The sequence below is a fragment of the Seriola dumerili genome, unplaced genomic scaffold (assembly GCF_002260705.1).
Source record: "Seriola dumerili isolate Sdu_G_001 unplaced genomic scaffold, Sdu_1.0 BDQW01000331.1, whole genome shotgun sequence".
Lineage (NCBI taxonomy): Eukaryota > Metazoa > Chordata > Actinopteri > Carangiformes > Carangidae > Seriola > Seriola dumerili.
This window is the reverse complement of record NW_019174586.1, coordinates 2,234,266-2,246,242: the sequence shown is the minus strand read 5'-3', so window position 1 is coordinate 2,246,242 and position 11,977 is coordinate 2,234,266. Positions and strand designations below refer to the sequence as shown.

General features: G+C 40.1%; 1 protein-coding gene across 1 annotated transcript; it reads right to left on the bottom strand.

Annotated features, from left to right (window-relative positions):
* Window positions 1-4,049: 4,049 nt before the first annotated feature.
* On the bottom strand, window positions 4,050-8,242 carry zdhhc24 (zinc finger DHHC-type containing 24). The gene is made up of 3 exons (XM_022760230.1): window positions 7,640-8,242; window positions 6,635-6,912; window positions 4,050-5,805 (listed from the first exon to the last, which is right to left on the bottom strand). Exons 1-3 carry the CDS (start codon window positions 7,942-7,944, stop codon window positions 5,513-5,515), a joined length of 876 nt encoding a protein of 291 aa, XP_022615951.1. The 5' UTR covers window positions 7,945-8,242; the 3' UTR covers window positions 4,050-5,512.
* Between the last annotated feature and the right edge of the window lie 3,735 nt (window positions 8,243-11,977).

Genomic DNA, 11,977 nt, shown 5'->3' with positions numbered 1-11,977 from the left:
GACATGCTGGTTTTCAGTTCATCTGAAGCAGCCTGTAGCTTCATTTCGTCTGCGAAAGACAGAGGGGGACTGAGCGAGCCTTCATTTTCTTCTACCAGAGCAGAACTGGAGACCAACAGCAGAAACACAATCCAGTGTGAGTGCACACAGACGACTCAGTGTACATCATGATATTCATTCAAAGCAAGAGGACTTTGTGCGTCATGGTTACAGTATGGCCTCATCCTGTCTGTTCTCCAACTGCTTCCTCAGCTCCTGATTTGTCAGCCTGAGATCCTGGAGCAAAGAAATCAAAACATCTGACAGCAGTCAATAGTCAATGTTGCAAATTAGGTGAAATATCTGTCATGAGTACACCTCAATTTGTTCTGTGATATATTACTGTTCTTTTACAGACGCAACAACCAAATTTACCCTCAGATTAATTTCTTGTCATAGTTTAAGTAATTCATATGAGCAAGGAGTTGGCATGTTCAAATTGTACACGACAATGTCTAATTAACAATGAAATAATAACTGAATGGCAATGGATGAGAAAATCTTTACCTTTATGATGATGGAACACTCGTCTACTGTTCCCTCTGAGTGCTTTAGTTTCAGGTTTTTCTATCACAAAACACATACACACACGTTTAAAAATGTGATGTTCAAATAATGACATATAAAAACCTGTCAAAATACTCATGTTGAACTCCAAAGAGAAAGATCTAGATTTATATCAAAATCTTGGACCTTTGCTCAGTCAGTGCCTAATACTGAAGTCTCTGTTCCTACCTTATGAATAACTTCATCCCTATGCAGCAGCCCTAACTGAGCCTCCTCCATTCCAAGCTAAAGCAACACACAACATAACAAATAAGGAGTTGGTTGACAATGTAAAATGACTAATGGTAGGATGAATGGAGAGAGAAATACAATCAAACATCTCCAAGTTGAACCTGCGTTGTTACCTCGAGGGTTTGAAGTGAAACCTTGAATTTGCTCAAGCTTATCTTGTCCTGTTCTCTCTCTTGCTGGAGTTTCTTGAGCTAAAAAGAATTTAAATGTGGACAGTGTTTTCAAATTTCTGTACCCCTTCTAACTGTAGTATACTACATGATGATGACTACAGTTCGGAATTTGAATTGGAAAAATTATGTGAAAATAAAAGACATCATACCTCTGCAGTTAGTTTCTTATTTTGTTCCTTCATCATGGTGGATTCCTCCTCCTGCACAAAAACACAATTTGAAGGCTCACCTTGAGATATTTAAAATGCCAACCATCAGCCTATTGACAGACTGAAGTTTACCTGCAGATATTTATGCTAATGTGACGTTTCATTTAGATTTTGTGCTCTCCACTAGTATTGTGGTGGCAGAGCTGAACTGAATCCAGTTTCACTAACTGTGAATGCACTGCCATTTAGATGAAACCCATTATGCAACTGCCCTTTCTGACAAACAGGGGACGTTAAGCAAATATTAATGTTGTTAAGTCTCACAACTAGTCTTAAATTGTGGTGGTTTCTGAAAAATGATTCTTACAGCTCTAGGTGTCTGTGAGGCAAAAATTACCCACTAGAAACACAGCCGGGCAAATTGTTAATGCAATGTAAAACTAAATATCATCAAGGATTTTGCTTTCGCTCAAGTGTATGGCAGGTTAGTTCAAGTGATATAATTTTATGAACTGAACTCACTGTTATAGCTGAGTGAAATCAACTATAACTGCCACATCACCCACACATTTAAGCTTTTATTAAGTCTAAATACATTTTTAAAAACAGAAGTTCTACTGTAATACAATAACAATTCTGGTTACTCACCAATTTCTGAATCTTTCTGTCACTACATCTCTTGACATCAAGGTCATCTGTTAGGAGGGACCTGCTTGGCTCTGCTTCAATCTGCTGTGCTTCACTGACAATCTTCTCCAGGCTGCAGACACACAAAGAAAAGCCCCTGACAGTTTTTCCACCTAAGTGTTACGACACTGCTTCAAAAGCACTACAAAATTGAAACAGTGCTGAAAAATTACAAAAACATAAATACAAAACAGGAACGATTCTGTGGTTATAATTAGGTAAAGATAAAAACCTCTAAAGCTAATGATATAGTGGATGTGTTTATCAAATTCTGATCCAGAATCAAATACATAGCTGTGGTCTGCAAGTCCAAGGATGGGGACCTGGCCTGAATGCCAACAAGATGCATGAGAAAAAAAAAAACACTGGCTATGTTGAGGGCAGCAAGGGGCTCAAATAGAATTATCGATGATGAACACAGTAAAAGATGATTGCAGTGACAATACAGGGACCTTTCTGCTAATGAGTGGAGATGATAATGTGTGACTAGTTACGTTTTCACTTGTTTTCGGAGGGTGACGTTCTCTGAGCGCAGCGCTGCCATATCCTCATCTGCAACATCCAGCCAGTGCCTCATCTCAGTGTTAAGTTCCTTCAGCTGGCTTTGACTGTAATCCAGCTCAGCTATTTTCTCAAGCATCTCCTTCATTGTCCTACACACACACACACACACACATACATACACACACACACACACACACACACACACAACAGAAACAAATCTTCATATATTTGCCACTACATCACTCATCCAAACAGTTTTTTTGTGTGGATTTGTTCAATAAAATTCACTCACATATTTTCCTCTGTGACAAACATCCTGCTTGTTTACTCCTCCTTCCTCCTGCTTGTGAACAACATATAAACAACCAAACCCCTATTAGGAGTGATACACAGCTTTTAGGAGATATTCCCCATATCTTCTAATCTAAACATATTCCAAAGTCAGTTTATCTACCTGGTACAATGTGCATAAATTATTAAAACACTCTACATAAAGCAACAATACCTGCAATATTTGCAAAATTATTTTTTACTGTATTCAGATAAGCATACAACGCAACATGCAATGGGTAGATGGATCAATTTCAATTAAATTCAAAAAACTTATTTTTAAGTTCCACATATTAATTCTACATGGCATAAAGTCTTTTCCAGACAGATTTGTTATTTTTTCTTTTGTTGTTGTTGCTGCAATGACATTTTATAAGTGACATTACAGCATATGGCAGCAATAATTTTTTTAAAGACTTTTTTAGACCTGCAGATACCCTGGAATGAGATTTATGATTTACAATGAAAAATTAGTCACAGTAACTTTGATAACCGCCCTTTTCTGAAAAATCTACATCTTTGAAAACCAGCCAGTGTGGTGTGACTAACGTTATAGCCGATAAACACAGAAAAAAAACGTATTTTAAATGTTGGTAACGTTGAATTTTATGCCGTTTTTGTCGCTAAAGATAGCAAAGGTTAGAGAACTTAGGTTAGCTAGCTAGGTTACACTTTTTTTGTTTTTAAAGAACTAAGGTAAACATTAGATAAGTTCACATTTCACATGTGTCTTAGACACAATAACTTTTTGGAGTTTTGGAGAAAATAAAGTCGGTCTTTTTCAAGACCTTTTAACCGACACCATTATTCCATGTCTTCACCTAACTTGGCTATAAGCTAATGTTACCATTAACAGCTAACGTTTTTCAGTTAGCTAACTTTACGCAACGAAACCGAACCCTGGACATTTTGATTTCCGCATTTACTAAAAAACCAACAAAGCCCAATGCTGAAACTGCGGTGCCGCCATAAATGGACAACAAAATGCCTTACCAGCAAGTAAATTCAAGCTAATAAAGTTACCACAGCTAAATTGTAGGTCTAGCTGCCACACCAAGCACAGGTGACCTGGGTTAACAGGTTGCTATGGACTTGGTCGTTATGATTTAGAAATGAACAGCTGGTTGTGATTATGTCAGACATGGAACAAAAGTCCAAAATGTCCCTGTTCAAGAGGGTCATGAAGATGGGTCTAAAATGGTTCTTGCTATAGCCTATTAGTTGTAATCACATTTCTAATATTTTAACAACATCATCCCTTAGAATTAAATCAAAAGGAATGTGAATGAGTACATTTGACTCTTCTTACACTCAAGCATACATTAAAATAATTTCAATAGCAGCAATTTTGAAAGTTTTCAAACTCAAATTTAATTATTATAACAAAACTTACACCACATACATTTTCAGAGTACAAAATAATGAAACATTTTTAAATAGTTCTGCACATCCCTCGACACAATTAATTTCATCACTCTCAAATGGCAAAAAGAAATTCAAATGGTGTGAGCCATATGAAAAGGCAGGAAAAAAGAAATTAAGCAGACGTACATATTTGGCGAAACAACTAACAATACTGACAAATAATAGTTTTTGGTAAGTAAGTGCACCTGTGGTGAGAGGGGTGGGTGTGAGGCTGGAGGGTGTTGTAATGAGGCAACAAAAGTTAAGATGCTGGCATCAAGTGCTGTAAAACATGTTCATCTAGTTCCTAATCCATACTACTTACAGGTTTTTCAGTATGTAGTGTGTTCACACCAGAAGAGTGATTAAATAAAATATACTCAAAAACAGTCAGGTGAAAGAGCGCCAGGAACACATCAGAAAACAAAAAAGAATTGACTATCAATCTTTTGGAAAAACATATTGCTTTTTCATTAAATTTAATTACCAGTGGAATTCTGAAGTCACAGTTTGATTGACGCCATCTTGTTACACTGTAAATTTTGTTTGTAATAGTACCTGACTGGCCAGAATGTGAACAGTGTCCATAAGTAGATTTTAAATACTGCATTCACTAAATGACCTTACATTAGTCTGTAAACTGCAACACTAGATGTACAATTTGTGTTGATTGTTCTCTAACACATATGCTGTCTTGTAGATGTTAAGACATTAACTGTAATTTTTCTCATTGTCCCATGTGGGACAAAGTTCTGTGTAATAATCTCATCTCAGGAGTCGAAGGTATACGCACATCATGTTCATTGCAGCAAACACACAAAAGCAGATAGGAAGCTAATAATGGTGTATTTTATAAACCTATGGTTTATTCAGGAACAGTGCAAGCCAAGTTTGTTCGACCTTCAGATTTAGGCAGTTTATCTGTATAAGAAAGACTCCCAGTTAAGAAGTCATTGATTCCAAGAGGATGACTACCCAGGAGTCATAATCAGTAATTACGAGTTGTTCCTCCATCCTGTTAATGAGGATTTAAAACTTTTCATTATCTATAGAATACATTCTCATTTCAGTGTTGTTTACATACATATTTTAGTGCTAAAACCCAAAGAACCACTGCTCATTTCTGTGGTAATATTATGAGGCCAGCCTCAATGAGTGTACAGATTACCTTTAGGTCAAGGACAATGTACCTTCCAAAGTAGGCCCACAATTTCTTTGTCTCAGCACAGGTAAAGGATGAGGAGAAGATACTGGTAGACAGTTATACCCAGTAACACCTTTAACAACCACACACCGTTCTAGCTTCTTCCCATCCCAAGCTATCTCCCCTCGAACTGAGGTGATATTCCCTGCTGCTGCTCCCCGATAACATTAACTATCACCAATAAAGTAAAGACACAGCCTGTTAATATTCAGACTTTTAAGCTGTTACCGGGCAGGTTCCAGTGATCCTGTAACCTGAAAGCTTATCCCATCTCCAGGTAGAGGTGATGGGATGAGCGGGCAAAGCCAGCAGAGGTACCAACGAAGGCCCAGGGTGTGACGCATGTTGCCCAGGAGTCCCAGGCTGTAGGGTCGGCGGGATGAGTACCACTCCCTTGTGGTCTGTCCCCGAAACATCAGGAAGAGATGGAAGAAGAAGAAGGCTGACACCAGCAGGAAGCCCACCACACATGTGTCAGCAATGAAGGCAAAGGCAAAGGCACGGGCCGAGACCTGGCCTAGGACACAGAGAAGGGACACAGTCAGTCATAACACTCCAGCTAGATTTGTGGATTGCACCTCATCTCGAACAACTGAACCGATGCACAAGAAGCATAAAGATAGTATTCCTTTTGCATTAATACTGAAAGAGTTTCTTGGACAATAACCTTCAGTGTTTATTAAATCAAATACAACACTACAATAGCCCTGATAATAAGTGCCATTTTTTGTGTCAAGAGTCATCCACATGTATTTGTGAATTCAACTACTGATCCCCGTGAAACAATGCAGTGGATTAATGGGACGTCATGAACGGAGCTTTCTCTCAAGTGAATTCTGGCAGATAAAAATAGAGCAGACAAAAAACAATAAAGTACACAGCATGAGGGAAGGGCATGTTTGCTATTATGTAGTATATTTGTGTATGTGATGGCTTGTTTAAAACAAATAGTTTCAGAACAACTGAAATTATTTAAAAATAAGTCAGTCTTAGAGGTGCAAATATAAGGGTCACGTTTCTCCTGTGCCCTCCAGTACTTCTTATTTAAAACCCCTCTGCTGCATTAGGGCAAAAAACTAGGGCTGAATTAATTAATTAATTAATTAATTAATTGGCAACTGTTTTGGTAATTGATTAATTGAGACATTTTGAGACATTTGCCTCCTCCAGTTTCTCTGGTGTGAGAATTTACGGCTTTTCTCTATTTTATATAACTGTAAATATAATATTTTGGACTTGTCAGACAAAACAAGACATTTGAAGATGTTGGTGATATAGTGTGCAACCACAGCTATGAAGAATAGATACAAAATGGGACAACCAACAGATGAGACACCAGATTCTACCTGAAACAAGCATGATCCAGGGTATGAGCAGCAGCAGGACGCTGTGCACAGTCACCCCCTCCTTCAGTATGACGATGAAGACCTCTGCGTTCATCAGCGTGGCGTAGAGGAGCCCAGACCACATGAACAACAAGCAGCTCAGGAAGTAGCGGTAGTTACGGAAGCCCACACACTGGCCAAAAAAGACACAGTGGTGATCCCGCCGCAGCACGCACACTTTGCAGTCATAGCAGTGGGAGCAGCGAGGAGGAGTGTGTGTCTCACATGTATAACAGTACCTGTGTAAGGAAAAAGACAAAATATCTATTGTCAAATATGACAAAAGCAACATTTCACAGGTGAAATTGGAAAAAATCTTTACATTTGTGAAAAAGCAGAGACGTTTCTTTGCTGTGGTTACTCTGCTTTTCTGCAATCATGAAGGATTTGACCCACACAGCAATAATGACTGGATGGCAAATTTTTCTTAGGAATTGGTAGAAAAGTTGACAGACAGAACAACATTTCCTCAACTGGGGCATGTACAGTATATCTCTTTTATGTTGTTTAAATAAAAGAATGAGGTGAAAGCAAAGAGGTGGAAGCAAAGTGATGATGCAGATTTCCATGTTGGAGTTTTGCTTTGTATGGTCTCTCAAAATTGTATTGTGTCTTTTTGCTTTATTTCTATGGCAGGGACTTTGTATTTTGGTGAACCCTTCTAGTTTCCATGGGGTTGGATGGAAATGGGAAGTCCCTACTGATATATGCTGCATCTCTCTTTTTTTTTTTACTGATTTACAGGACTGATGTTATATTTCAAAGTAAGAACTGGATGTCAAACAAAAAATCCTCGATTGGAACTAAGGAGGCTGCCCCTGACCAAAAGAGCACAGAAGTGTGTAGATAAGGGTGTCCACATACTTTTGGTCATATAGTGTACTGTGTATTCACTACTGCTAAATTGTAATTAAAATCCATTCATTTTCTTGTCTATAACAACCCCCACAGCGGCTCCTTCCTTACCTCCATCCCTGACCCACCCCCTCTCCTCCCAGGAACACCCCCTTGATGCTGGGGCTGGTTTTAACGAAGAGCAGGGCGTTCCAGCAGATGTTTCCCAGCATAAAGTACTGGGCCAGCAGGTGCACGACCTTCCACCAGGCGGACCACTCCGTCTTCTTCTGGTCCGCCTCAAGCGGAGCCTCGACCAGGACCAAGTAGCTCACCTCCCCGGTGATGGAGAAGACCAGGAAAGTGTTGAGGGCAACGGGGAGGTGGCGACACACCCTCTCGACCCTGCAAAACGTTTTACTGGCAAAACTCGTCATGTTTCCTGCGTGTCCTCCTCTGCGCGATGTCTGAACCACAGCTGGAAACCCAGTGGTGTGGTTATGGGAAGGACTGATTTCAAAGACGCACCGCCAAATAACCGTTGGTTAGCTTTGTTAGCCGTATAACCACACCATTAGCTTTCTGACTGAGGTTAAACCAACCGCACGGTATTAACAATACCAAGAAAAACTTCGGGTACAACTTAACGTAATGTAAGAGGTGAAATGTGACGCCGGTAATCTGTAAAAACCCTCTCTTTACCACGATCTGTCAATGGACGGAATCAAGTTTCTGCTTGCAAGCGTCACACAAAAACATATCCGTAATGCTACATGATACTATGGTTCCGCTAGAAAAATGCCGTTAATCTTGTACCCTTTTCAAAACAATGTTCAAAACGTAATATGGACAGTGGTGAAAAGTTACTAACCACATTTACTGAAGTACCATACTTGGGTACAATTTTTAGGTACTTAGGCACCAGCTAGCTACTGAGGTACTTTACTTCAGTATTTCCATTTTCTGTCATTTTGTACTTTTACTCCACTACATTTATTTGCCAGCTTTAATGACTTCACAAATAAAGATTTTCTACATACAAAACAAATGAAGAGTCTGTAAAATACTTGAAAGACTTTGTTATGAATAAGAATAACCAAGAGTATATATACATAGAGCTGAAAAGAGTAATTGATTAATCAATTAGTGAGCTGACAGAACTCTTGATAATATTTCATGGTTTCATCTTTTTAAATGTGAGTATTTGCTGGTTAATAATAATGCTTTTAATTCAATAATTCAATAAGTTTGGAGTTTTGTTTAGGGTTAGGTTAGGTCAGGGTTAGGTCAACATGGTTCACCAACAAGGCCATCAGCATTGTGAATGACCCCAGCCTCTCCTTAGCATCCAGCCAGTGTTACTGAAGTATCAAGACCTCCTCTAGCAGGCTGTACAAAAGACAAATAGTCCACAAGAAATGATATTCCGTTTACACGTGACAACAATAAAAGCTTGAACCTTGAACCTTGGTTGGCATTGTGAAGTTGTCACTTTGGGCTCTGGTAATTGCGTCACTTCAAGAAGCTAGAACAATAAAATGCTGCTTACACATTAATGCATCAAGAATAATAATATAATGATATATATAATAGTACAACAGTCACACAGGGTTTTCTGCATTGAGTACTTTTACTTCTAATAGATTAAGTCATTTTTTCTGATTACATTTACATACTTTTACCTAAACCAACCTGGATGTTTCAATAATTTGGTTACCTGTGTGGCCTTAAAAAAAAAAGCTCACACTACTGTTTAACCCCATTACCATGCCCATGTGTGGATTTGGCAGCATGTCGCTGGTCCCTCCCCCTCAAAGCGCAGACCTTAATCCTTGATAATCTCTGCATCCATTGAAAGCCTGCAGTCATGGCTGCACCGAAGGAGAATTTACTGTCTCTTGGACATCTGACCGGCATTGAAAGAAACACTTTCACAAAACAAAGAGAGCACAGTCTAAAGAATAGGTAAGATTCTTGGATGCTGCCCTGGAGTCAGGGAGTGGTGATCATGTTGGACTTTTTTTTTCAAAATGCATTCAGCAAACACAATGATTACCATTCCTGACTAAAATGACCATAATACAATTTGACTTCTGCAGGGATTTGAACAGGGTGGTACTCAAGAGGGAGATCATTATGTAGCTTTGGTAAAGCTTATTGAATTTTTATTTGGAAACTTTAAAGTTTAGTGGTGTAAACTCTGGGTGGTGTGTGAGAGTGGAGAAGTGTGTGTGTGTGGCATGCTTTACTATGTCTCCTCTTACAGTGTCCACAGGCCATTGCTGTTGCAAACTGACTTTTCAACTCTTCAGAGTCACCAACATCTGTAAGTGCACAGACAAAAACGCAACAAGATGTTTGCATTATGCATCATTGTCTATGAATTGGGATGTGGAGGAGAACACATACTGCAGAGTTCATGTCAGGATAACCAGCTGTTCACCACCTCTGTCAAAAATCCAGGCTGTATGCGGGCAACTAAAGAATATTTTCATCATCAATTAATCTGTTCATTGTGTAAATCGGTTCATTCAGTGTTCGTCATCTCAGACTCTGTGTGTGTTTCCTGCAGCAGAATGATGCACCTGCAGCAGCGCTGGCAGGAGCTGAAGGAGAGAGAGCTTACAGCCCAGCAGCACAACAGGCAGCTCCTGCAGCAGTTCGAAAAAGCCCAGGACACACTGAGAGAGATGTTGGCCCACAATGCTGCCATGAAAATGATCCGGGTACACACACACACACGCGAAGAAAAATTTAGGAAGTAGCTCAGGAAAAGAACCCTGGCTTCTGTGTTGATTGTAAAAAACAGTCACACTTGTATTTCATTCCTGCATCGGGGAAGCCCTTGTGCTCAACGTTTGTCTTGACCTTTGACCCCTGCAGATGGAGTATGAGAGGTATCTGGAAGAGAGCGCCCCCCGCTGGCAGCAGCAACTCAAGGAGAAAACCCAGGCTGCTCAGAGGAAGGTGTGTAGCGGCTTTCCTTTAATTCAGCAAGCCATTCGAATGTGAGGCATTTTGAGACATTTATGAAACTGGATCAGTGTGAAAAAGGCTGTTTCTTCAACAGAGGATGGAGGAGTATCTGAGGTCATGTCTAAAGAATACAGAACAAGAACAAACGACAGATCGACCTTTACTTTCGCAAGGTTTTTTCTCTTCCTCACTCACTTTAAGAAATTATATTGTCACATTTATTCTTAAATTTTATTTATAGCATCACACAACAGGTCTTCTGTACTCTGTACTCTCACATTCAGCGTGTACCTCTGTTTGTAGGCCTTGCCAAAAAGACACAGAAAGTTTCTGCATCTCAAGAGAACAACAACAACCAAAGCAGCCACTCAGACTACAACCAAGATGTCTCCTCTCATCTCCCCTACGTACAGTCTTCCTGGCTCACCCACACTCAATCCCAGACAGCTAGGTTTCCTATCAGAGTGCCCTGTCAACCCCAAGGTTCCTCTCATGCCCCTCCATCCTATCTCCCACCGCCCGCCATCTTCCCACATCCTCATCAATTCCAGCTCCAACACCTCGCGTCTTTATCTAGTCATCATCATCATCATCATCATCCCTGGCCCAGACAGGATCCACCAGGCTGGGCTTCCCCTCAGCCTGACTACCCCTGGTCCTGGCCTACAGGTGCTGCTGGGATCCCCTCAGGCTCTGGGGCTCTGTTGGGTCAGCTCTACACAGAGCAGCCTCCTAATGAGAGGGGGGTGGAGGCTGAGACAAGCAGAGCACCTAGCTCAAAGAGAGAGAGAGGCAGTGGAAGCAGGAGTAGCCATTTATCCCAGGAGCTGGACATTAAACCAGGTGGGAAAATGAAATTTAACAGAAAACAAGCACTTATTTCATGTCAGTGTGTATATCTATACAACATGTGTAGCCTTGTTTGTTTTAAATAAATTTATCTGTAATGTGTGTGTAGTTCGCCTGTCCAGTGGCCATGCAGAAAGCAGCGAGAGTGGCAGGGATTCCAGTCAGGCGAGAAGAGAGATGAGGAAGAGGAGGGAGAAGAGAGGGAAAACACGGAGTACCTCCTCACACAGAGACAGGTGCAGCTCTCAGGAGTGAGTAAAGATATTCTCTAAAGATTTCACTTTGTATTTGGTGCAACTAATTCACCTTGTTCCCTTCATGCCTGTCTACTTCATTAAGTTTTCCACATACAGCTTGTCTCATTTGAATGGTTTTAAGAGGCTTTGTAGTATCTTACATAAATAGCAAAGATTAGAGGAAAAAGAAAAATGACACATTTTGTTGCAGAGATACTGTAATAAGCTTTTTTTTCTCATCTCCTATCTTGTTAACAATATTGCAACCTGGGGTCCCATCCCCGAGGCAGAGAACCACCCCTCTGTGTTCATACAGACCTAATCAGTGATGGAAAGCAACTAAGTACATTCACTAAAGTACAACTTTAGTGAATAAACTTGAATATTTCCACTAAACTACATTTCAGAA